Source organism: Capricornis sumatraensis, chromosome 1, assembly GCF_032405125.1.
Source record: "Capricornis sumatraensis isolate serow.1 chromosome 1, serow.2, whole genome shotgun sequence".
Classification (NCBI taxonomy): Eukaryota; Metazoa; Chordata; class Mammalia; order Artiodactyla; family Bovidae; genus Capricornis; species Capricornis sumatraensis.
In genome coordinates this window covers 19,261,957-19,289,042 of record NC_091069.1, presented here as the reverse complement: position 1 = coordinate 19,289,042, position 27,086 = coordinate 19,261,957, and the positions used below count along the sequence as shown (strand labels likewise).

Sequence of the window (27,086 nt, the reverse complement as noted above, 5' to 3'; positions counted from 1 at the left end):
GACTGTTTTTTAAAAAAATAGTATTTTATTTAACTTTATTTGACTCCATCAGGTCTTAATTGCAATACCCCAGTTTCTCTCTAGCTGTGGCACACAGGCTTAGTTGCCCTGACACAGATGGGATCTTAGTTCCCCAGACCAGGGATCAAACTCGCGTCCCCTGTATTGGAAGGCCGATTCTTAACCACTGGACCACCAGGGAAGCCCTTCCTTGTATGTTCTGTTATGTGGGAACCACGCACAGCTGGGTTGGGGGTATGCCTCTCCCACAAGTTTCTAGACCACAAATCCGAGAGGTGCAGGCCTACCTAGGGTTTTGCCTTTTTCAAAGTCCAGAAAGATCAACACCCTCATCCTCTCCCCAGGGCTAGTGAGATTATTTCTATTTCAAAGTCCTGCTTTGTGCAGATGTTTTGGTTCTAACTCCTCCCCTAGTGCCGATCAACCCCTCCCAGCTAACTCAAGGGTGTTTGGTCCTTTACCCTGATTTCTCTAAGGAATCAACAAGAGAGATTGTTGGTTCCTTAAAGAAACCAACGGGGCTCTTCCAAGCAGTCTCCCAGGGTCACTGTCCTTGTTCCCAGCATCTGAGAATCTCCCTTTCTTAGGAAGTCAGCAGACATTTAACTTTTGTTTATCACTGGGAGGTGTCTGAAGCAGGAGGGTTTTCAGGTGCCATCTTGCTGGAGCCACACTTTAATCTTTAGAGCCAAACTATGGTTTGTCCAGTAGTCATGTACAGGTGTCGCTGAGGGTTGGACACGACTGAGCAGCTTCACTTTCACTTTTCACTTTCATGCATTGGAGAAGGAAATGGCAACCCACTCCAGTGTTCTTGCCTGGAGAATCCCAGGGATGGCGGAGCCTGGCGTGCTGCCGTCTATGGGATCACACAGAGTCGGACACGACTTAAGTGACTTAGCATGTGCAGGTGTGAGCATTGGACCATAAAGGATGTGTGCTGAAGAACTGTTGCTTTCAAACTACTGTTGGAGGAAACTCTTGAGAGTCCCTTGGACAGCAAGATCATACCAGTCAATCCTAAAGGAAATCAATCTTGAGCATTCATTGGAAAGTCTGACACTGAAGCTGAAGTCCCAATACTACGGCCACCTGATGCGAAGAGTCAACTCATTGGAAAAGACACTGATGCTGGGCAAGACTGAAGGCAGGAGAAGAAGGCAAGAGAGGATGAGGTGGTTGGAAGGCATCATCAACTTAAAACTCACGGACATGAATTTTGAGCAAACTCCGAGAGCTAGTGAAGGCCAGGGAAGCCCAGTGTGCTGCAGTCCATAGGATTGGACACAACTGAACAAGGTGGTTGTAGTTCCTGAATCCACTCCAGGGAATGACTGTACTGAGAGTACACCAGGAGGAGGAGCCCCCTCTACAGAAGGGGATGGGGTGGATAGGGTCCAAGCAGTCTTTGCTGGTCTGAATGGGCCAAGCCATGCAATTGTGTGGCCTCAAAGCTGCGGTCACTCACTGAGGAGCTGGGATTGTCTTGCTCTGAAGTTAAGACATTATCAGGATCTTAATCCTACTGAACAGCTCCCTGGCCAGAAAGGGAAAGTGAAAGTCGCTCAGTTGCGTCTGACTCTCCGCAACCCCATGGACTGCACAATCCATGGAATTCTCCAGGCCAGAATGCTGGAGTGGGTAGCCTTTCCCTTCTCCAGGGGATCTTCTTGACCCAGGGATCGAACCCAGGTCTCCCATGTTGCAGGTGGATTCTTCACCAGCTGAGTCACCAGGGAACCCCAAGAATACTGGAGTGGGTACCCTATCCCTTCTCCAGCATATCTTCCCAACCCAGGAATCAAACCCAGGTCTCCCACATTGCAGGCAGATTCTTTACAACTGAGCTATCAGGGAAGCCCCTCCCTGGCCAAAGGGCACTTATAAATACCATCTCTGCAAGAAGCCAGTCCTCAGGCTGGATCACAGGCCAGGCGATGCCTGGCAGGCAAGGGGAGACTCCCACCACTATTATGGCAGCCGGGCTGGGCCACACCAAGGGAGCAGAATCCCAGGGATCAGGACCAAGGGAGCAGAATCCCAGGGATCAGGAGTGACTAAATGTGCCTCCTACATAAGTGCTGGGACTCAGTACATCTGGAGCCCAATCAGAAAGCACATCCAGTGAAACTGAAAGTGGGATCCAGGTTACCAGGTGTTTTAAAGCCCATGGGTGATTATAATGCCCACCAGCACTGAAAACCACTGGTTTGAACCATATAAAGTCCATCCCAATGTCAAATGTTTCAGACTCTCCCAAGGTAAACTCAATGGGGGGTGTATCTGAGGGCTCGGGCAGCCACCATAGGTGGGTCGCAAGAAAAAACATGACCTTGGGCTGCCTGCTTGGAGGCTAATAGTTGATGGTCCTTAGAGCACAGCTAGCTGCCTGGAAGTATGATGGTGCTCTTGGGATAAAAGGCAAAGCTCTCCAGTGAGACTCCTCCAGGACACAGAACACAATTCTACCCACTCCAAATGCCAGCACAAATTCAATGGCATCCACCAGCCACTCCAAGGGCGTAATCCTTGGAGGCTGTGTGATAAGGTAGTTATCTCTTGTGACTTTGTGGACTATATCTCACCAGGCTCCTCTGTCCATGGGATTCCCCACCCAGGGACTGAATCTACATTCTGCATTGGCAGGCAGACTCTTTACCACTGAGCTTCGAGGGAAGCCCAAGCTCCAAGACAGGAAGTGGCTAAAATCTGTGCCTCCTAAGTGAACATTCTTCATAGGAGTACAGGGAAGGAATCTCGGTGCAGTGAAGCAGAAAAAAAGCAGCTGGGAAGGCTCATCCCAAACCCGCCTCCACCAGGGAAAGCAGTGTCTCCACACTCCTAAACGCTACCCCCGACCAGCATCCCCGCGGCTGACTCCCCTGGTTCGGCTCCAGAACTGCACTCTCATCTAACTGGGATTTACTTAGGCACCCAGCTTCCTCCTGAGGGGTAAACCTAACCTCACAGGGACGACTTTGTCCTCTGGCCCACCTCTGACATCTGAACAGTGCCCGGCGGGGAGCCCGCCATTTGCTCAATGAATGACTGTACATCACCAGTGGGGACACAATGAGTAATTTGTTAGTTTAAGGACGAACAGGTGAAGGGAAGTGGGATTGCCCCAGGAAAGGGCATTTACAGACAGTAAATGTCTGTAAAAGAGAGACAGTCTGATGGGGGCCAGCAAAGCAAAACCCTAGTCCAGGAGACTCAGGCCCCAAGAGGTGGCTTGCCTGAGACTGTGAGCCAAGTTCAACTCCCTTGCTCCTGGTTTTACAAACCCGCATGCAGTTTGGCAGATGCTTTGGGGCATCACCTTTCAAGTGAACCCGTTTCCCACACCTTGTGCTAGAACAGCCACAACAAAGCCCCCTCCCCAGAACTGCAGAAAGCACATGAACCCCTATGCAATATTTATGAAATACTTTCTAGTTTTTTCTTCCTGGATTGAAACACAAATGTTACCAAGGAACTAACACAAGAACAGTTTTATTGAAATCACTGAACACTTGTGCAGTACTCAATATTAGGATTTTGAGACGTTTTAGACAAAATCTGTTTCCCTTTAAACGGATGAAGAAACCGGATCCTAGTTGGTGGAAGTTAATGCTTGTATCACACAGCTAATGGGAGGTAGAATCCTAAAATTTGCTTCCAACTTCCACCTGTACCTGACCATGCCAGCTAGTGTTTATTTTTGTGTTGCCTAAGTTTAAGGACCATACAATCTGGATTAACTTTACAACAATAATTTAAGATAGAGAAGGATCCCATATTACAGAAAATTTTAAATCAACTATTGTACCATTTATACAATGAAGATAACTGACAATGGGACAGGCCAGTGGTCAGCCAACACACAACACAATGTGTTAACAAACAGCCAAAAGATTGATGAGTGTCGCTTATTTCCTTCCATGTTACATCTTGCCTTTTTTGGAGGAAGGAATAAAAAGGCAGATTGATTCAAACCAGCCCTATTAAATATACCAATTAACTTTATACTTTCTTTTCTGAAATTAATGAGTGGAACATGTATTAATTATTCACATAACACTAGTTTTCTATTGCCGTTTAAGAATCCAGCAGATGATGCTAAGGTTTAAGCAAATCCTAGAAGTCATTGCACTGAATGGTAACTACTCAATTATGAACTGGAAAGTAATACTGGGTAATTATTTCAAAGTATAAACTACAGATATAATATTTTAAAAACATAGATAGTATAAAAGTTTTCTAACTTAAAAGTATAAATGGTTAAGTCAACAGTACCTACTTACAAATTTCACAAAATCAGAATAAACACTCAACTTTTAGGAGGGGATATTTCAGTCCTGCCTTTACCACTTAATAGGAGAAAGATCTTATATAGGTGGGTCCTTTCGTTCAGGGGTGATTTCAAAACCAACTTACAATGTTAATATTATATCTTGGATCCCTGCTAAGAAGACTCTTCAAGGATCTTTCAAACTAACTTGCCAAGTTGAGGAACATACAATTTGAGAAACTAAATGATACAGCCCCTCCCGCACACCCAGGTTACCTACAGTGAGCCTGGATCTGAACTTTAGTTCCTAGAGATCTCTCATCTCTTATCCTGAGATACTCAACCTGGGCTCTAGAGCAGGACACCAACCTGTGTTCTAGAGGGCACCACCTGGCTGATATTAATACCTAGGCATGCACAGGATTGAGTCAAAAAGCGCTTCAATTCAATTCATTCAAGAAAAGAAGAAAAATAACATGCTTAGTTTACATAGGCTTAACCTACTCTGGTCACCTAGTAAATCTTGAATTGACTCCCACTACTGGTAAATAGAATACTTTTATATTTGGTGCAGAAACCAACAAATTTAGGTAAAATCAAGCCTTTACCCTGACAGTTCAAACTATGTTTATTTGTATGTAAAGTGCCAGTTTTATATACAAATCATAAGTAAACTTTAAAATCTGCTCAGAAGCAGTGAGTCTGATGTCTTCCTACAGCCTTGTGGTGGTTACTCTTTATAATCTTTCTGGATCAAACTTGCTGGATTCCTTACACTTGGAGGCCAAGAAACTGGCTGTTAAGACCCAAAGTAAGTCCTGTTCAGCTAGCCTGCTTGCAAAAGCCAAACACAGACAAGATCTTTCAAGAACCCGAGTAGCTTTTGACTACTTTCCATCTAGGTGACCCCACTAGCATTAACAGGATTGATTTTGAGGTAGCTACACAGTGCTAAAGATGCCATTAGTAAACATGATGGACAATTCATGGTGTAGCTCGTTGATATGGTTCAAGTGGCTGATTTTTTTCTTTTTTGATGAGAAGGAAAAAAAAATCAGCAAGGTAAGAGCACGTCTTCAGGTCACTTAGAAGTCGGCATCCAAGGTAAAGGAATTCTCCGTCGGACTCGACATCACTCCCATTCTCTGATACTCGCCTACTCTCTTCTCAAAGAAGTTCGTCTTCCCCTCCAGTGAAATATTTTCCATAAAGTCAAATGGATTTTCTACTTTGAAAACCTGAAAAGGTTCATAGCAAAACGTAAGCACAGAACACCGGTTTCAGAAAGAACCAGAGGGCTACCCACAATACTTTACCTTGCTAAAGCCCAGCTCCAGCATAAGTCTATCTGCCACGAACTCGATGTACTGCTTCATCAAAGTGCAATTCATCCCAATGAGCTTCACAGGCAGGGCCTCCGTAAGGAACTCCTAGGGGCCAGAGCATAGCTTCTCAATAAAACGGAAGCCTTAAGAGGTCTTCTAGTAAGCACAAGGCCTCCCCGCGTTACCCACCTGTTCTATCCTAACTGCATTGACGATTATTTCCTTTACTCTCTGTTCTGAAGGTTTGTGCAACAGGTGTTTGAACATCAGGCAGGCAAAGTCACAGTGCAAACCCTAGAAGAAAAAGCTTTAAAGTCACCAACAGAGCAGTAGAATTCTATCATTAACGTGGAAGAGGAAACTGTGTTAGGCTGGCATTCTTGTAAGACATCCTGTGTGGTCAGACATTTCAAAAGTCAAGGGGAAGATGACTCAACTGCTGTGTCACCTAGGCAGGCTCGGGCCCCACGAGACAGGTCTGGTCCTCACTCCTCTGTGGTTGCCAAGGAGTGGGAGAAAATTTTTCTCAGCATTCTTCCTTCCTACAGCCCTGAGCTTTAACATTCACCACCACTACTTCCGGCAGGAAAGGCAAAACTCTGAACAGGCTCGTTAGTTTTTAGATTTATAACCTAATGTCTGGAAATTCAGTAATAGTAATGCAATTTCAAGTGAATCAAGTCTGCAAGTCTTAGTGCATTCAGGGAGGCCTGGCATGCTGCGATTCATGGGGTCGCAAAGAGTCGGACACAACTGAGTGACTGAACTGAACTAAATTGAACTGAATGTTGGGAGTGGTTTCCCTGGCAGCTCAATGGTAAAGAATTCACCTGCCAATGCAGGATGCAGGTTCGATCCCTGGGTTAGGAAGAGCCCCTGAAGAAGGGAATGGCAATACTCTAGTATCTCTTGCCTGCAAAATTTCACCGACAGAGAAGCCTGGCGTGCTACACAGTCCACAGGGTCACAGAGTCAGACATGACTGAGAACACACACACCCAGATAACGTTGATGGGAGTTATACAGAACATCTGGGCACCTTTACTTTCCTCTTTGGCATTTTAATCCAAGTGCATTCAAAGACATACTGGACCTGAATGGATTCAGAGATGTTCGCCAACTAATTTTGAAGTACAGAAGGATCACACAGAAGACCAGGTAGAAATAATATTACTTCCCCTAAAAAAAAAAATTCCATAGATAGCGAAATACCTATGTATACTGAGAATATGAGCAAAATAATTTCAGCAAATTATTTCATTCTTTGCCAAGATGCCTATGGTTGAACCCACATGTTAAATGTGCATTTAAGGCAATCTCACATCTTGGGTTCCCTTCAGTGAACACGGGGTTGTAGGTGTTTGGGGTGTAGGTCAGCCTATTATCTGAATTAGACCCACCTCGTCTCTGCTAATAAGTTCATTCGAAAATGTGAGGCCAGGCATCAGTCCTCGTTTCTTGAGCCAGAATATAGACGCAAAAGAACCGGAAAAGAAGATGCCTTCCACTGCAGCAAAGGCTACCACACGTTCTCCTACAGTTAAAAACAAAATATTTCTGTGAGTATCTGCCTGTGTTCATAGGAACAAACCAGTAACATCACTTAGAAAATGAAGCTCAGGGGTAAGTAGGGGCAAAGTCCCTTACCATATGTAGCTTCTTTGTCCCCAATCCAGCGCAAGGCCCAATCTGCCTTCTTCTTCACACAAGGCATTGTCTCAATGGCATTGAAGAGAAATTCCCTGATAGGCACACACAGATGATCAGTCATTCTAGCAAAGACTTCTAGTATCAGCTTCTAGGTAAGAGCACTGGGACCAAGACCAATTTGGGATTCAAACTGAAATGTTTTCTTTTTACTAGCTTGCTTTTCCCTCCAATGTTTTAGAAAAAATATCAAAAATCCATTTGGTTTATGTTAATAAAATTTAGGTATTCATTAGTTCATACTGAGCCCCACAACCTCAGTCTATCAAGAGCATTGATTGGTTTCATTATTTCAAGTTCAGGTCATACCCTCTTCCTCCCTGCGCCTACTTTGGGAGTCCAGAGATTCCCCAGCCTGTCCCAGTGAGCTTGTTTTCATCAGACCTTGGGGTCCTTTTAATCTCCTTCCTTGTCAACCTGGGTCTTGCCTCTCCCTAGCTTTCAAAGCTCAACCATCAGGCCTTTCTGATCCCTGCCTTCTGGTAATCTCCTCCAATCATGCCCTACCTTTACTATCTTTTTTCATTTCTGTCTGCAAACATGTTCAAATCATTTTACAACCCCACCCTCCGCACCCGCAGAGTTTCCTCCATCCTACTGGCCTTCCAAGTCACCACTCATTTTCCCTCTTCACTTTCTTCCACATCATCTGCAAAAGGCTATTTCTCAGCTTCACCACTCCTGTTCTACACAGGCTCTCGTCCTGAAGCTGACTTTAGCATCCAGACCACTCAAACGCCTATTTCTAGTGCTCCCCTCCTCTCCAGTCAATCCTGACAATGTAAAATAGTCCCTACGCTGCTTACATTTCTTCTCTGTTATCCCCCAATATATACCATCATTTCAGGCAAATTGCTGTGTGCCTGAATTAATTTCACGGTTCACTGCTGCCTCTGTGCTATTATTATATAATTCCTCCACTTATATTCCTAGGTCTTATTTTCTATATCATGTTGCAAGCCCCTTAAGAGGCTGGTTTTATCTTCAACTTTGTATCCTCTACCCACTCCACCCTGTACCAGCCTCACACTGTAGGTTGACAGATTTGCCAGACGTGAAAACTATCAAACCTAAGTTTTAGCTCATCAGACACTCTTGGAATGTTTTTTCAGAAGGCATTAGATTGGATGTTCATTAGTATGTTTCCAGCTCTAAAAGGATGGAGTAACCTTATAACTGTTTTTAACAACGGACTAGTAAAAGTGCATTTAGGCCTGTTCTTAAGAGCAGACATGACCATGGGTGCTAGGAATTTCTTTGACTTGCTCATCTTAGAGTCGTTTTCCTATCCCTACACAGTTTCAAAAAGTAACAACTAGTAATCCTAAATATGTTGGCATATCACCACCCAAATACTCACCTTTCTTTGGAATCTTTAATGTAAGTGTCAATGAGGAGACTATACATTTCAGAATGTATGTTTTCCATGGCAATTTGGAAGCCATAGAAACAACGAGCCTCGGTAATCTGAACTTCTTGGCTAAACCGCTCCACCTAGTGGTAAAACACAAAGATCAGTTTAAGGAAAATCTACCAGCAGCAATTCAGTCAATGAACACTGGTTGCCTCACACTTCCTTTTTTGTATCATTATAAGCTAGACATAGTAATTCATTTCCATTCATTCCAAGGAGGATGCACTCAAGACATATATGTGACCAGTTATTAAAAAAAACAACAAAGCCACAAAAAGGAGAGCAAATAGATAGTTACTAGGGTTCTGGATCTATTACTATCACTTAATATTGTCTTAACATTGTTTCTCTACAGTTGGGGGAAAAAAATACCATAAGGAAGAAATAACTGCAAAGTACACAATAGAACAGAAAATGCCATAGAATATAAACCCTGGTTTACAGATATATATATATATATACCCATTCAGTGTGCAAAATTTTAAAAGACAAAAAAGAGAATTGTTAGTTCTCTCGTAAATCTTGAATAAAGGTACTTTTTCGGGGGTGAGGGGCAGATGAGGGGAACTCACCAAGTTTTCATTTACTATGCCATCACTTGCTGCAAAGAAAGCCAGCACATGGGAAATAAAATATCTCTCCTCAGGCTTCAGGGCTTCCCAGTGCTGAATGTCCTTGGAAAGGTCCACCTGAAATACAAAAGTTCACAAAGGGTTCAAGCCGGCAGGACCCTCACACGTAGGCCTAATTGTTCAACTTTAATAAGTCTACTAGCACCACCTTGATTTATATACTCCTCATTCTGCCAATTTGAACATCTCACGTCCTGAGTGAACAACCATTCCAAAGAGGGACAGAGAGGGCAGCAAAGCATATTTCAAACATGTTATAGCCGGCCCGGCTGGAGTCTTCCTCTAGAGAGGCAATGGGCAAAGGGTCTTTTAAGTCTCCTAGTTGCTGCATCTGATTACCTCCTCAGCTGTCCAAAAGGAAGCCTCAGCTTTCTTATACATCTGCCAAATATCATGGTATTCGATAGGAAAGATGACAAAGCGGCGGGGGTTTTCTCTCAGAAGTGGTTCGTCCTCCACACTGGGGGCAGATAGCTTAGGGTTCTGTTGGGGGAGAAAAAGTAAGGGAAAAAAAAAGTGAAGTATAGGGCGAACCATGAAACTGTCATTTTTTTTTTCAAGCAGAATACCTCCAATGATCAGAAATTTCATGGGGCTGAATATAAGTCGGTTGTCATACTTGGATTCTATAGGAGTTTAGGGAAATAGGAAATGTCCAGATGTGCAGTGGTGCTGGGGAGGGAACAGACTTTGGCGGGAAAGCAGCGCGCGCCCGGGAGAGGTGGGTAGGGTTTGAGAGCAGACAATGAGGCTTTGGCGCCAAGCAGCCTCCGCCCGCACCTCCTTGCCTGCAGCGCCCCCTCGCCGGGCGCCCCCGCCGCAGCCCACCTACTCACCGGCTCGGAGGGCTCCTGGAAGATCCTCCTCGCGGTCTTGCTGGCCAGCACGCGGGTCCCGCTGAGGGAAGGGGGCTGCAGGGAGGCGCGTGGTCAGAGGCCTGCCCGCGCCCGCACCCACCCACCCTCAGGACCCTGCCGCCCTGCCCCCGCCCCCCGCGGCGCTCACAGTGTTCTCCTTGTCTGCTAGGCTGAGCCCCTTCAGGGGCGAGAGCTGCTGCTGCTGCTGCGGGTCAGCGATGGTGGCGAGCGGGACGCGGACGGAGAGCATGGTGGCGAGAAGGTCAGTGCGATAGGGGCTGCGCGCGAGTCCCGAGAGCCCCTGCACGGCCCCGCGGGGGAATATTTAAAGCTCCGGGCGCCGGCCCAGTGGGCGGGGACACTTCCCCATTGGCTGGATCCCGGCTGCCCCCGCCCACCCCACACAGATTCAAGCGCTGCGCGGGAGCACAGGCTGACCCCCCCAGTCCCTGCCCTACCGGGACCCCTCGGCACCTGCCCCTCCCAGGCCTCTGGGGGGCCGCGGGCGCCGCCTCCCGCCTCGCCGAGGGCCTAGTCGCACAAAGGCTGCAGCCCCTGCGCGCTCCGTGCGCCCTAGCGGGCGCGCAGGCTCTCGCGCGCGTCCCCGGGACGGTTTGGGATTGAATGAAGCAACGCGATTGGAGCCCGCCAGCCCGCGAGCGGGAGCGAATTCCCCACCCCCGCGGAGCCCCACCTCTCTGAAGACCTCTCTGGAACCCGGCTCTCGGTTCCGCGTAAATGGTTTTTGCAGATGAGCTTGGTACGGAGGCCCTTAAAACGCCCCTGGCTGCGAGGGAGATGTGGCTGCGGCGATTTGGATACGTGTGTGTACTCGGGTGGGGGTGCCAGGTTCCTGAGGTCCGGCAAAGGAGGGGGCTGGCCGGTGGTGACCGCCTAACGGTTAGGGCCGCGGAACTACAGGGTCCCCGGGGTGCAATGGCTGTGTCCCTTGGACACGTCATCTGTTGTCCCCTCGCTGGTGAAATGGTCTTGCAGCCATATCTAAGCTGTGGGCTTTCTAATAAAATGAGAAGACTAAATGAGGTCATTCATGAACAATACGAAGTCCACTGGAAACCTTCAAGCTGATAAAAGAGAGAGAGGGTCTTTGGTGAAGTTTCCCCCTGAAATCTCGCCCTCAACGTAGACAGTGTTTTTAAAATTGCAAACTGAGCGAAGATTCAGAGAAAAAGTTCAGAGAATGATTGAATAACTATGACTTCATTTACTGCTTTAAAAGTGAAGTCGTTCAGTTGTGTCCGACTCTTTGCGACCCCGTGGACTGTAGCCCACCAGGCTCCTCCGTCCATGGGATTTTCCAGGCAAGAGTACTGGAGTGGGTTGCCATTTCCTTCTCCAGGGGATATTCCTGACCCAGGGATCGAACCCCGGTCTCCCGCACTGCAAGCAGACGTTTTACGTCTGAGCCACCAGGGAAGCCTAAACAAGCCCATTTACTGCTTATTGGGCCTCAAAGAGCTTGAAGAGGAGGTTGAAAACCTCCATTGGGGTGATGGTGGAGACATAAACTTAGTAACATTTTAATTTTACTTTACACTTGGCCTTTCAAATTTGCCGTAGATTTTTGCCCTACATGTGGCAAAACGCCAGAAATGACTGATGAGATCCAGGAAAGAAATGATTAACCAGGATAAGCTCTAACAGCGCACACACTCAGGGCTGTCACTGAGTGAGGCTTGGACTTTGTACAATGTCTTTTCTAGATATAATACTTTTAAGAGGTGGGGGTAGGGAAGATACCCTCCCCACAGAGGTCTATTTCTTGGAGTACTGTATACTGTGTTTAAAGTGTTCTCTAAGCTTGAGAAGAAAGATCAGCGACCATTATATCTCTTAGACAAAGCAACAACTAAAACTTTGGTCTCAATCATGTGTTTGAAAGCAACTCACAGACATTGTCAGTTTCCCCGTCGGCATGTACCTCCAGAAAATGGGTGTTTTTATTGACAGATGTGATCATAGCTTTATCAGCCATAAAACTAACAAAACTATCGAGGAGTCCTTGGTATCCTCTGATACCTGACTCACATTCCGATTTCGGGTAATCCATATCCGAGCTGCTCCTTTTGGTTGCTGCCCCAGGCACCATGTGCTTTTTTATAAGCTCCTGCTATATCGTCTGTGCACGGGTACCATAAAGGCACTCTGAGAGCCAGAAGCTGTGACTTCATTTTCTGTTGAACAGCCACGAGGCAGTGGTGGTGGAGGTGGGGGACGGTAAGCCGCCTTCCTCACCGTCCCCTCCTCCCACCTCTGAGTCATTCCGGCTTGTCCCGACTTCCTCCTACATCGGGTTTTTACTGCTCTCACTTTACAAAGGAGGAAGAAACGGCCAAAGGCTACGTGGCCCCGCCGAGGGGTCACACATCCGGATCAAGGTTCTGGTCTGCAGTGGCCCCGTCCGTCTCTTTCCCTGGGTACTGTAGAGGGAAAGGGCCCCGGCGGGACCAGGTCCGGCCCAATCCCCGGAAGAGAGGATGCTCCCGGCAGCCGCCAAGCGCTGGGATCTTCCCCCTTTTCCCTTCAGCGCCCGTTTTGACAGCTACTCTGCGACTGGTCCGCACACGGAGGCTCCGCCCCCAACTTCCGGGAGGCCGTGCTCATTCATACCTTTGCGATCCCACGCCGGCCACCGCAAGCCTCACCCCGCTTCCGCCGCCCGCCCCCCAGTGGCCACGCCCCACAGAAGTCGCACTTTTTTTTTCCGCCTGGAGGCGCGTGAGATGCGGCGTAGAGACATCTACCCTGCCCCTCGCTCGCTCCACCCTTAGGCAGCATCACTAAGGGTCAGCTCACCCAGGGAGCTCAAGTGAGTTTCAGGGAGCTCAAGTGAGTTTCCCGATGCCGCTCACGCCTCCATATATACCTGACATCGTGCTGGAGACTGTCATAGTAATACTAATGACGATGACCCTATAGCCGCTGGACCAGGCGATTTACACTTTAATCCAGAGACAGTGGGAAAGTAGGTGTTTTCAGCCCTGGTCTTAGGTTGAGACTAAGTGCTTTGGCCACCTCATGCGAAGAGTTGACTCATTGGGAAAGACTCTGCTGCTGGGAGGGATTGGGGGCAGGAGGAGAAGGGGACGACAGAGGATGAGATGGCTGGATGGCATCACCGACTCGATGGACGTGAGTGTGAGTGAACTCCAGGAGTTGGTGATGGACAGGGAGGCCTGGCGTGCTGTGATTCATGGGGTCGCGAAGAGTCGGACACGACTGAGCGACTGGACTGAACTGAACTGAAGGCCCGAGAGGCAAGGAGACTGCCCGAGGTCTCACAGCTCCTTTCACTGCACAGCTGCAACTTTTCTCTTCCAACTTTATTAACAGTATTTTCAACAGGGACTTCCGTGGTGGTGGCCCAGTGGATAAGAATCTGCCTGCCAATGCAAGGGACTCGGTTTCATCCATGGTCCAGGAAGATCCCACATGCCTTGGAACAACAGAGCCTGCGGGCCACAGCTACAGAGCCCACGCGCCCTGGAACCCAGAGCTCCAGAACAGAAGCAGTGGCAATGAGAAGCCCCTGCTCCCAGCAACTAGAGAAAGCCCCCGCACAGCAACCAAGACCTAGTACAGCCAAAACATAAAATAATAATAAATAAATTATTATTTTTTTTAATTTAAGAAATGTATTCTACAGCCACTTCCCTCGTAGTCCAGTGGCTAAGACTGTAGAGGTCCTGGCTTCAATCCCTGGTCAGGGAAGTAGATCCCACATGCCACATCTAAGACCCCACACAGCCAGATAAATATATATATATATTTTTTAATGTTTTCAACATACAGAAAAATGGGAAGAAGTCTACAGTGTTCACCCATCACCTAGGATTCAATAGTTTTTTCCCTTTTGCCCTATTTGCTCCATCCTCCTTTACAGGTATGTGACACTTTGTTTTTTTCTGGATCATTTGATGTGTGTTGTAGATGATACTTCACGCCTAGATATTTCAGTATACTGCAGCATGTAGCTGCTAAAAGCATCCACATTTTCTAACATAATCACAATACCATATTCAGACCTAAGAAAACTAACATCAATTCTGTATATCACTTAATATCTAGTCCATACGTCTCTTAATTTGGTTTGTTCATTTTTGGTGCAGGATCCTATTAAATGCGTGCATTACAGTTGGTTATTGTGTGTTTTTAGTCTCTTTTGATTCGAACAGCTCCTCCACCTTTTTCCTCCATGACACAAACTTTTCAAAGTCCAGGCTAGTTTTCTTGTAGACTGTCCCACATTCTACATTTCTCTCATGTGTCTTCACATTATCATTTAACTTGTCTTGCTAATCCCTGTATTTAAACTGAAAGATCTAAAGGTTTTATTAGATTAATTTATCTTTTTTTGCATGTGGTAAAATATACATAAGCTAAAATTCACTGTTTGAACCATTTTCAAGTGCTCATTTACAGCATTATGCAAACATTGTCACCATCCATCTCCAGAACTTTTTATCATCTCATTAAACACTAGCTCCCCATTCCTACCTCCCAGCAATCTCTTGTAAAAACTATTCTACTTTCTGGACTTCCCTGGTGGCGTGGTAGATGGGAGTCTGCTGGCCAGTGCAGGAGCCACGGGTTCAACCCCTGGTTCAGGAAGATCCCACATGCCACAAAGCAGCTAAGCCTATGCATCACAACTGCTGAAGCCCTGTGCACCCTAGAGCTCTTGTTTCCCAACAAGAGAAGCCACTGCAATGAGAAGCCCACTCACCACAATTGCCCCAATTAGACAAAGCCCTCACAAAGCAACAAAGACCCAGTGCAGCCAAATATAAATAAAGTTATTTTTTAAAATTCTACTTTCTATATGAATATAAGGGCCTCATGTGAATGCATTCTTAGAATATTTGTCCTTTTGGGTCTAGCTTTTTAAATTTAGCATAATGTCTTCTTTATTCTTATTTTTTAATAGAAAATAGTTTAGGTATTGCCATGTTTTACAGCTTTTTAAAATTGAGGTACAGTTAACATATAATGTTATATTAGTTTCAGGTGCACAACATAATGATTTAGTATTTGTGTGCATTGCAAAATGATCTCCACAATAAACTAGTTAACATCTGTCACCATCAGTTCAGTTCAGTTCAGTTGCTCAGTCGCGTCCGACTCTGCAACCCCATGGACTGGAGCACACCGGGCCTCCCTGTCCATCACCAACTTCCAGAGCTCAGTCAAACTCATGTCCATTGAGTCAGTGATGCCATCCAACCATCTCATCCTCTGTCGTCCCCTTCTCCTGCCTTCAATCTTTCCCAGCATCAGGGTCTTTTCAAATGAGTCAGTTCTTTTCATCAGGTGGCCAAAGTATTGGAGTTTCAGCTTCAGCATCAGTCCTTCCAATGAATGTTCAGGACTGATTTCCTTTAGGATGGACTGGTTGGATCTCCTTGCAATCCAAGGGACTCTCAAGAGTCTTCTCCAACACCACATTTCAAAAGCATCAATTCTTCAGCACTCAGCTGTCTTTATGGTCCAACTCTCACATCCATCCATGACTACTGGAAAAGCCATAGCTTTGACTAGACGGACCTTTGTAGGCAAAGTAATGTCTCTGCTTTTTAATATGCTGTCTAGGTTGGTCATAATTTTTCTTCCAAGGAGCAAGCGTCTTTTAATTTCATGGCTACAGTCACCATCTGCAGCGATTTTGGAGCCCCCCAAAATAAAGTCTGTGTTTCCATTGTTTCCCCATCTATTTCCCTACATAGTTACAATTTTTTTCCTTGGGATGAGGACTTTTAGGATCTACTCTCAGCAATATTCAAATATGCAATACATTATTATTAACTAGATATGCATTACACCCTATGACTTGTAGCATAATGTCTTCAGCATTCAGCCATGTTGTAGCCTGAGTCAGAACTTCATTCCTTTTTAAAGCTGGACAATATTCCCCTGTGTGGATATCCCACAGTTTGTTGATCAGATTTCCTTTCTGCAGTCTATCGGGCCCTCCCCTCCATGGAGTTCTTTGTTTCCCAACTGCTAGGGAGCAAGTCAACCCTCCTCTAAACTGAGCTACGTATGTGGCTCTAGAGCACCTCCTTCCTCTTCTTGAACTTGACGCCCCACCTTTCAGACCTTCTGGATGCTCAGGCTTCTCTGTTGAAAACACATCATTGGGAAGCAGGAAGATGGAATACTCCATTCCAGGCATGACTGTGGGCTGTGGAATTTCGAGAGCAAGGCAGTGGGCTGAGGGGTGGAGTTGGATCCACCTCCCTCTGCCCTCCAGTCTCTCTGCCTAATGCCAGAAAACTTGCCAAGGGACATCCCCCTCCATATATCCATTTCCTTTGAAAATGCACACCCCTATCTTACCCCGGGGGGACCCCATATTACCCTCCTTCCTCCAGTCTGGGCCTTTCCATACTCTCCTGTCTGTCTCCAGAACCCTGCTCTGGTCTTCCTGGGCCCAGGTCAAGCCCCTCTCCCAAAGGCTGTGGGTTTGCCCCTTCCAGGCTATGTCTGAAAGACTGACTTGAAAAAGAAAGAAAAATAGGAATGTCAGGCCATGATTGTGCAGGTCCAATGGCACCCCACTCCAGTACTCTTGCCTGGGAAATCCCATGGATGAAGGAGCCTGGAAGGCTGCAGTCCATGGGGTCGCTAAGAGTCAGACACGACTGAGCAACTTCACTTTCACTTTGCACTTTCATGCATCGGAGAAGGAAATGGCAACCCACTCCAGTGTTCTTGCCTGGAGAATCCCAGGGACGGGGGAGCCTGGTGGGCTGCTATCTATGTGGTCGCACAGAGTCGGACACGACTGAAGCGACTTAGCAGAAGGTTAGTTTAGTTCTCTCCCCAATTCAGCTTCCTGTCGGGTTATTACTGAATAATTTCTTCTCTAATAGCCTTTTTCCCTGGATAAAGAGGCCATCATATTGACTTTTTTCTAAGTACAACGGTGTGTGTGTGTGTGTGTGTTTGGGAGAATGGGGGTGCAGCCACCTTAATGTTATTCTGAACTGGTCGACTGAGAGAAACCTAAACAAACAGGATGTAATTCCTGCTTTTAGTGAGTGTGTAGGGGCCTGCGGGCTTGCTTCCCTGATGGCTCAAGTGGTGAAGAATCCGCCTGCCAGTACAGAAGACTCAGTTCGATCCCTGGGTTGGGAATATCCCCTGAAGATGAAAATGGCAACCCACTCCACTATTTTTGCCTAGAAAATCCTGTGGACAGAGGAGCCCGGTGTGCTACAGTCCATGGGGTTGCAAAAGACATGACATAGGGACGTGACTTAGGGACTAAACAATAAGGGGGCTAGGGAGGGGAGGGGGAAAAGCAGGGTCAGCTCCAGCACAGAGATAAAATATCCTAGGCCACTGCCCACCATCTTAGCTAAATAACAACTTCAAGAGGGAGAGAAGAAAAGCCCAGGAGAATCCACCCACAAAACCCCGACAATTCACTTCCTGGCAGTTCAGGTGCTTTTAGACCAGATCAGTATAGTGGAATAAAGGGCCCAACACTGGATTCAGGTCTGAATTTGTGTCACTTCTTATTTATTTGATGGCCTTGGACCAATCACTTGACATTTCTGAGCCTGTTGCTCTACTGATAAAATGGGCGTGATGATTTCTACACCACGGGGTGAGCCTAAGGACTAAATGGGGTAAGATATTTAGCTCAATCCTTGCCATTTAGTCAGTCTCGCTGAACACTCTTAGCTCCTTGGAACACAAAACTCAAATTACTCCAGTGTGTTTTTCTTAGGTTCCTAGCTCAGTTCATCTCTGGGTTGTCAGTTAACCACAGCCCTGGATTTGCTATTCCAGCCCCTCTGTCCCCATCTCTTTTTTCTCCTCCCCATCACCACCACAGTATTCCTCATGCCGATGAGTGAAGCAGAAGCAGCCCCTGTCATCCAAGCCAGAGGGCCCTGCTGCACCCGCCGGCCATCACAAGTGGGGGCCAAGTTTCCTCCAAGGAAACAAAGGGGTAACTCATTAGGAAGAGGGAACCAGGCCCAATTGTCTCAACTCCACAAAGCCCCTATGCCTCCTCTCCTAATTCTTACTCTCAGGAAAGCGTCCATCCCTTGAAATTCTGACCTGAGGCCTGTCCTAACTAGCCAGGTCTGATGACATCCATGCTAAAGGGTGTCACCTCTGGACATCCCAGCTGCAGTGTGTGCCTGGTCTTAGCAGCAACTTGACTGCTGTCTTCAGGCCTGATGTCTGTGTTATGCAGCTGCCCCATCACTCCTCAGCTTGTCATTGTCTGCTGTGCCGTCTTAGGTCATCAGATTGAGCATGGGGATGGGGGTGAAGAAGGCAGTGCTCGTGAGTGGACACACGATGGTTGAATTCAAAGAATGAGGAAGAAGAGGCATCATGGCATAGAGATCTTGAACCTAGACTGTGAATCCCAGCTGCACCAAGAAGCACTTCCAGCCTGCAAGAACTTTGCACTGGACCAAAGAACAAAGAGATACATGAGGGGGCTTGGGTCAAAAGCCCAGGAAAAATTATGTGTTCCTTTGTGTCTAACTCTCTGCAGCCCCATGGACTGTAGCCTGCAAGGCTTCTCTGTCCGTGGAATTTCCCAGGTAAGAATACTGAGTGGGTTGCTATTTCCTGCTCCAAGGGATCTTCCCGACCCAAGGACTGAACCCACGTCTCTTGAGTCTCCTGCATTGGCAGGTGAATTCTTTACCACTAGTACCATCTGGGAAGCCCACTCAAAAGCCCAGATTTTCTCCTATTTAATAGAAGGAGGACATCTTTGAAATTCACCTTTTCATTGTTCGAAGAGAACTAGCCTTTGTTAAAGAGAATGTCTCTTCTTGGAAGAAATGCTGCCCACAGGTTTTCTCTAGTTGCGTCCAGCAGGGGCTACTCTCTAGTTGTGGCAGGCAGGCTCCTTGGGGCGGCTTCTCTCCCTACAGAGCACAAGTTCTAGGGTACCGGCTTCAGTAGTTGTGGCTCAAGAGTTAGTTATCCTCATGGCATGTGGGATCTTCCCAGACCAGGGATCGAACCTGTGTCCCCTGCATTGGCTGGCAAATTCTTAGCCACTGGACTACTTGGGAAGCCCTGGCCTACCCTTTTAGTTAAAACTTTGAAATTAATTTATGTACAGCTCACCAGAATTGGGCAGGAAATGGTTAAGCAGGAAGAACCCCACCCCTCCTTGCCCCAAACCGTTGGAGCATTTGATATGGGCCTCAACCATACCGAAGATGGGAGAAGAATTTAGGCAGTTCTTGCCCCCACAGCCTGGTGGAACCCTAAATTCCAGACAAACAGATTCAGGTCATCAGTCATCCAGACAGAACCAGGCAGCCAGCACAGTGCAGGACTGAGACCAGGGCTTTTCTTTTTCCTGGGGTAGCCCCTAAAAAATGACATTGAAAAGTAGCATGCTCCTTTGTACACATGTAAGTTGATCTTTAAACATCTTCGTGGCAAGTTAAAGTAGTTGCAGGGGATATCATTTCCACCATGTGGCACAAATATTAGCATCTCAAAAACAATGTGTTTCTTAAAATCCCAAATCCACAGACTTCTGTAGGCTTCTTATGTTTAAATTCTTACTCTTTTCCTTCTAATCTCCAGTGTTGATGGTATGACTTCCATTCTAGGTGGCTCAGTGGTAAAGAATTGCCTGCCAATGGCAGTAGATGCAGGAGATGCTGGTTTGATCCCTGGGCTGGCAAGATCCCCTGGAGAAGGAAATGACAACCGGCTCCCGTATTCTTGCCTGGGAAATTCCATGGACAGAGAGCCTGGCGGGCTATTGTCTATCGGGTCACAAAGAGTTGGACATGCCTGAGCAGGTATGTGCATGTAATCCAGTTTATTGTTTTTCTTTTGAAGTTAGTTTACTTTGTTCGCCTGGGAAGGGTATCAGCTCCCCAGGGTAGAGCCGGCCTTGGAGAGCTCTGGAGAGGGTGGTCCCCCTACATAAGTCAGCACCTTCTGCATCCTCCTGGAAGCTTCACTTTCACCTCGAGGGAAAAATGAGCTCCAGCCAGAGGAAGAGCTTTGCAAGACACACGTCCCCTGGCTGGGGCGTGGGGGCTAAGGGCAGCGCCCCAGGCTGTGTAGTTCCTATATGCTTTTTTCTTCCAGTTTCATTGAGATATAGTTGACATACAGCACTGTGTATGTGTAGAGCACAATGGATTTTTATTATTTTTTGCTTATGAAAACATGTATTTCATGGAACAAAACACAATTTAGGAAATGCTGATATAAAAAAACAGCATAGGCTCTAGAGTCGGGCTCGGTGGGACACACCACAGCTGTGTGATCCTGGGAAAGTTACAGAATTTCCTTGGGTCTCAGGTTTCTATCTCAAGGAGTTAGGAAGACTGATCCTGCCTATCTCAGCATCTCCAAGTTGTGCGTGCTTAGTCATGTCCAACTCTTTGCAACCCCCATGGACTGTAGCCCCCACCCCAGACTCCTCTGTCCAAGGGATTTTCCAGGCAGAAGACTGGAGTGGGTGGCCATTTCCTGCTGCAGGAGCAGAATGATTTTTGAAACCATTTGATGTCACTTCAGGGGCTCCGAAGAGCTCCTGTATCCCAGTTCTTTATGTCTCAGACCAGAAAAGAATTCAGTGAGAGGCAAAGTGATAGATAAGAAGTGGCTTATCAGAATAAGATGCTTGTAAGGTTTACAGTCGGGTGGGCAAAGGGATGCCACACCCCCAAGAATATACTGGGCTACAGTTTTGTAATTAAAGGAAAAGTGGGGAGAGTAAGAACTTTGTCTTTTTTGGGTAGACATGCTTCCATCATCAGCTCCTCACTGGCCCGTCTCCCCAGTGGTAAAACAGGCATAATAACAGTGTTTAGAACCTACCTCATAGGATGGTTGTGAGGGTTAAACTGAGTTACTACATGTAAAATACTCAGGAAAGTTCCTGGAACATTGAAAGCAACAAGTGAGTAGTAGTCGCCATTATTGCAGTTTGTCTAACCAGCCCCCTGTAACAAGTATGCAAGCCATCTCCAGTTTTTTACTATTATAAATGACACTGCAACATATATCTTTGTGTTTCCTAGAAGCAGAATTACTGGATCCAGTGAGGTAAACATTTAAAATTTGGATAGGTGCCACCAAGTTGCGGGTTAGACTGTTGGCCAATCCCTACTCTCACTGGCAGTGCCTGGGAGTGGCTCTTCCTCTGAATCCATCAGTCTTTATGGATGGAAACTCAGATTTCCTTGTCTTATTCTGAATGTATTTGATTATTAGTGAGGTTGAATGTAGACATATGGACATTAGTATTTCTTCTCTGAACTTCCTGATATTTGTCCACACATTGATTGAGCTATTTATTTTCATGGTGATTTATAGGCGCTCCATACATTTTGAATGGCACCTCTTTTTTCTGTAATATATGTTGCAGTTTTATTTCATCATTTTTCATTTACATCTTTTTTTCTCTTTTTTTCCTAAAGGATAAGTTTTTATTTTGAAAGATTTCAAGACACAGAAGAAACTGCAAAATTAGAACAAGGTTCTTGTGTATTTCACTCAGGTTCCCTTTACACCTTACACAACCATCGTGCATTGTTAAAACCAGGAAGCTGGCACTGTTGCAATCCTGTTAAGTAAATTATCACCTTTATTTGACAATTTCACCAGTTACTACATGCACATTTTACCAGTTACTACATGCATTCATGTGTGTGTGTACATGATTCTTGGAAATATTATCGCATGTGTAGATTTGAATAAGCATCACCAAATCAGGATGCAGAACTGTTCTGTCACCGGAAGGAAACTCCCTGGGCTAGTCCTTAATAGTTGTCTTTTTAAAAAATATATTATTTGTTTACTTTTGGTTGCATGTCTTCGTTGCTGCAGGCGTTTTCCAGTTGCAGCGAGCAGGGACTACCCTTGGTTTCCACGTGTGGGCTTCCATCGCAGTGGTTTCTCTCGTTGCAGAACATGGGCTCTGGACACGGGGGCTTCAGCACTTGCAACGCGTGAACTCAGCCGGAGTGCCACAGGGGCTCAGTTGCTCCACAGCACGTGGAATCTTCCCGGGCCAGGGATCAGACTCGTGGTCCCCTGCATTGGCACTTGGTATCACCAGTGTTTTATTATTTCAGCTGTTCTAATAGGCCTGTAGCATTGTCTCATCAATGCTACATGCCTATTTGAACACGTTGATCTGAGTTACTTAGAAGGTCAAAAATGTTAATTATCCATGTTAGTTTGATTTCAGTTTGGGATTCTTATCCACTGTACCACCAGGGAAGACCTAGTCCTTAATAGTTAAACCCTCCCCAACCCCCGACTCCTGGCAATCACCGGCCTGGTCTCCTTCCTCACAACTCTGTCACTTAGAGAACACCGTATAAATGGAATCCCAGTGTGTACCCTTTGAGACAGGGTTTTTTTCACTCAACGTAGTGCCCTTGAGATGACCCAGGTTGCCGAGTGGATCAGAAGTTTGTTCCTTTTTGTTGCTGAGAGGTGTCCATGGTGCAGATGCGCCACTGGTACAGGACCTTGGGGTTTTCTCCAGGCTTTGGTGAGAACAGATCAAGCTGTTAGGAATGTGTGCACACAGGTTTCGGTGTGAACGTAACGTTTTTATTTCTCTAGGATGACTACACAGAGGTGTCATTGCTGCATCACATGCTGAGGGGATCCTAAACTTTATAAGAAACTGACAAACTGTCTTGCACGGTGGTTGTGCCCTCATTTGCATCCTCACCAGCAATGAAAAAGAACCCCAATCACTCCCCTTCCTCACGAGCACTTGGTATCACCAGTGTTTTATTATTTCAGCTGTTCTAATAGGCCTGTAGCATCGTCTCATCAATGCTGCATGCCTATTTGAACACGTTGATCTGAGTTACTTAGAAGGTCAAAACTGTTAATTATCCATGTTGGTTTGATTTCAGCTTGGGATATCTTTTAGTTTCCACTCTCAGTTTTTATTGCAGTAGTTTGTAACATTCTTTGGCATTGTGATCAGAAGACGTGGCATGTTTTTCTTCCTCTTTAAAGAAAAATGTCTTTAAGGGGACTTCCTGGCAGTCCAGTGGTTAAGACTCCCAGCTTCTGATGCAAGAGGCACACGTTCTATCCTTGGTAGGGGAACTGAGATCCCATGTGTCACACAGCCAAAAAAAAAAAAAGTGTTCTCAAGTACAGAGAATAATCTAATTTTTTGAACAACTGCCATATTGTTTTCCACAGTGGCTGCATCGTTTTATATTCCCACTAAGACTGCATAAGGGTTCCAACTTCTTTATCTCCTCGTCAGCACATTATTTCACTTTTTTTTTTTTTTTAAAAGAGGGACTTCCCTGGTGGTCCGGTGGCTGGGACTTTGAGCTCCCAGTGCAGAGGGCTTGAGTTAGATCCCTGGTTGGAGAACAGGATCCCACATGCTGCCTCCTGAATGTCACAGGTAAGACCCATCACAGGCAAATAGACAAATATATGTATTTTTTAAGGTGTGATTTTTATGTACATTTCCAGCATTAACTTTTATAGGAGTATTTTAATAAGCGGACCATGTAGAGTTTGGAACAAAATTGATACTATTATCTGTTGCATATCACATGACACCATTCAGTGAAAAATGTTGAAAAGAGACCAGATTCATGTGAGGTGGACACGGAAACAGTGGGGGCCTTTAGAGCCAGACACCCCGAGGCAGACCCTCCCTGCCACCTGCTGGCTGTGTAACTGGACAAGCTGCTTTTCCATCGCACTTTACCTCCCTCATCTGTGAAATGGGTATCCGCACTGCAGGAGGATGTTGTGAGGCTTAAGTGAGGACCCACGGCAGGTCTGACACAGTGGCTGGCGTGCTGCGATCCTCAGAAAAATTTGCTCCAGGAGTTTCCAAGGCCCCCGCCCTGTACCCCTCACCCAAGAGGCCCACTGCTTCGTTGCCCGAGGAGACCGGGGAGGCATCGGGAGGCGTCGCTCTCCTCTCTCCACCTGTGCCTGATGGGAGGCTTATCTGGGCTCAGCTCCGGGCAGCAGGGGGGTAGATTAGACATGTGGTGACTGGGCCTGACTGATGCACATTTTCAGAAACCTGCAGAATCACACTTAGGGTGGGTAGACATAACCCAAAGGGGCCAGAAAATGTCCCAGGAAGTAGAAGGATGAGGATGAGGTCATGGAGAGAGTGCAGATGGGGGCCAGGATGCCAGGGTCCCACATTCTGTGCTGATCCTGATGCCCTTTGTCTTCACCTGTCTCATCCCACGCAGAGCAGAAGTGCGAGTCCTTACGAGGCCCACAAGGCTCGTGAGATTTAACATACAACTCATTCCAAACAGTGGCTTTCCAAAGGGCATCAGTCAAGCTCCACAGCCGCTCCCACTCCCTCAATTTAGGGGCAGGTGGCAACCCCTCTGCCTCTCCCATGTGGAGGTTCTGGGAGCCCCCTTGTTGTTGTTCTTCAGTCCCTGAGTCATGTCTGACTGTTTGTGACCCCATGGGCTGCAGCATGCCAGGCTTCCCTGTCCATCACCATCTCTCGGAGTTTGCTTAAACTCATGTCCGTTGAGTCGATGATGCCATCCAACCATCTCATTTTCTGTCGCCTCCTTCTCCTCCCACCTTCAATCGTTCCCAGGATCAGCGTCTTTTCCGATGAGTTGGCTCTTCACATCAGGTGGCCAAAGTATTGGAACTTCATCATCAGTCCTTCCAGTGACTATTCAGGGTTGACTTCCTGCAGGATTGACTGGTTGGATCTCCTTGCTGTCCAAGGAACTCTCAAGAGTCTTCTCCAGAACCACAGTTCAAAAGCATCAATTCTTTGGCGCTCAGCTTTCTTTATAGTCCAACTTTCACATCCATACATGACTATTGGAAAAACCATAGCTTTGACTAGACGGACCTTTGTTGGCAAAGTAATGTCTCTGCTTTTCATTATGTTGTCTAGGTTGGTCATAAATTTTCTTCCAAGGAGCAAGCGTCTTTTAATTTCATGGCTGCAGTCACCGTCCGCAGTGATTTTGGAGCCCCCCAAAAGCAAATCTGCCACTGTTTCCATTTTCTCCCCATCTATTTGCCTTACAAAGCTCCAACTGGGATTCTTGTCCTGGAGAAAGTATCCCACTAGTGGTCAGCAGGGGGCGTGCTTGGCCTTTGGGACACAAGTTTTTTCCGCAGAAGGCTGGGAGCCAAACAGAAGGCAGCCTTGCTGTTCTCCAGAAGCTGTGAGAGCGACTGTGATGCGAAACATGACAGAATAAGACATGGAAGAAGGAAGCTTAGGCCCCACGTGCCGAGGCCAAGAGCAGTGGTATAGTCGTTCATTGTATAGAAGACACCAGGACATGTGTTTATTACAAAGAAGACATTTTAATCCCTGCATAGTCAGTTAAGGGCTTCCCTGATAGCTCAGTTGGTAAAGAATCCGTCTGCAATGCAGGAGACCCCAGTTCGATTCCCAGGTCGGGAAGATCTGCTGGAGAAGGGATAGGCTACCCATTCCAGTGTTGTTGGGCTTCCCTTGTGGCTTAGCTGGTAAAGAATCTGCAGGAGACCTGGATTCGATCCCTGGGTTGGGAAGATTCCCTGGAGAAGGGAAAGGCTACCCACCCCAGGATTCTGGCTTGGAGAATTCCATGAACTGTATAATCTGTGGGGTCGCAAAGAGTTGGACACGACTGAGCGATTTTCGCTTTCACTATAGTCAGTTATTAATGTGGTTGAGGTCAAGAGCATCAAAGAGATGATTCTGGAAGCAGAGAGACCTGTGTTGAATTCCTCTCCCTCAACGGCTGGTGACGCTGGGAAGCTGTGCACTCAGTGTAACAGGCATCTGATTAAGATGCTTCATCCACGGGCTTCATTCAGTCCTTACAGCAGGACATGGAGTTTGGAGGAGTGTGAGGCACGTGCCAGCTGTGTGACCCTGGGCGAGGCATTTGCACCATCTCCAGGCCTCAGCTTGATCATGCTGAAGGGTGGCATTTAGACTGTCGTCGCTAAGGGTAAGCTTCCTTGGTGGTGCTAGGGGTAGAGAACCTGCTTGCCAGCGCAGGGGACATAGGGAACGCTGGTTTGATCCCTGGGTAGGGAAGATCCCCCGGAGGAGGGCATGGCACCCCACTCCAGTATTCTTGCCTGGAGAGTCCTGTGGACAGAGGAGCCTGGAGGGCTACAGTCCACGGGGTTCACAAAAAGTCGAACATGACTGAAGTGACTTAGCACGCACGCATGCATTGCTAAAGGTTCTCTGAGTTCTGCCCTACTTTGCTTTCCGACCCTATTGATAAGATGAGTCTGGAGCCAGCAGGCAGAACCAAGTTGAGCGGTGGTTAAGAAGCAAGAACTGCCTGTCATGGCTGCGCTGACCAGCATGTCCCCAGTGAATGTTCACAGAACTGGGATCAGCCTTGGGCTGATTATACATCCTCAGTTCCATTACCAAACTCTTCTCATGAGCTCTAAGGAATAATTAGCTTTTTCTATTCATTCTCTGGGAAAATGTATTTTGGATTTTAAACGGTCACCTTTTACAAATGCATCTGAGCTCACATTCTTTGAGTGCTTGTTACGGGCAAGACGCTGTTTTGTGCTGATGGCTTGACATGCGTGACCACATTTAATTTTATTCACTTGTCACAGCAGCTTCATGAGGCAAGTACTATTAATCCCCATTTGATGGATGGAGAGACTGAGGCACCATGAGATTAAGCTACAGAGATGGTGTCAGAGTCACACCTGAGTGTCTCCATTTCCAAGGTGCCACTGCTCCATAAAGCTGACATTTGAGAACAGACCCCATTTCTGGGTTGAGCTAGGCAGAACCATGTTCGTGTGACATATTTCTGCTCTGGAGAAACAAACACCTACAACAGAACAGTTCTG

General features: G+C 46.7%; 1 protein-coding gene across 2 annotated transcripts; it reads right to left on the bottom strand.

Annotated features, from left to right (window-relative positions):
- Nucleotides 1-3,602: 3,602 nt before the first annotated feature.
- Nucleotides 3,603-10,487, bottom strand: RRM2 (ribonucleotide reductase regulatory subunit M2). Of its 2 annotated transcripts, XM_068971799.1 has the most exons (10): nt 10,375-10,487; nt 10,206-10,280; nt 9,709-9,852; nt 9,310-9,426; nt 8,684-8,817; nt 7,264-7,358; nt 7,017-7,150; nt 5,806-5,910; nt 5,608-5,721; nt 3,603-5,529 (listed from the first exon to the last, which is right to left on the bottom strand). In XM_068971799.1, exons 1-10 carry the CDS (start codon nt 10,474-10,476, stop codon nt 5,377-5,379), a joined length of 1,173 nt encoding a protein of 390 aa, XP_068827900.1. In that variant the 5' UTR covers nt 10,477-10,487; the 3' UTR covers nt 3,603-5,376. The 2 variants fall into 2 exon arrangements, with proteins under 2 accessions (XP_068827900.1, XP_068827905.1); XM_068971804.1 differs by lacking the exon at nt 9,709-9,852.
- Between the last annotated feature and the right edge of the window lie 16,599 nt (nt 10,488-27,086).

Bases quoted from the DNA above. Each gene is read 5' to 3' on its own strand.
- RRM2 (XM_068971799.1), bottom strand. From the start codon at position 10,476: ATGCTCTCCGTCCGCGTCCCGCTCGCCACCATCGCTGACCCGCAGCAG. The intron at 9,427-9,708 runs GTAATCAGATGC...TTTGTATTTCAG, and splicing joins CCTTTTGGACAGCTGAGGAG to GTGGACCTTTCCAAGGACAT. The intron at 7,151-7,263 runs GTAAGGGACTTT...TTTTAACTGTAG, and splicing joins GGACAAAGAAGCTACATATG to GAGAACGTGTGGTAGCCTTT.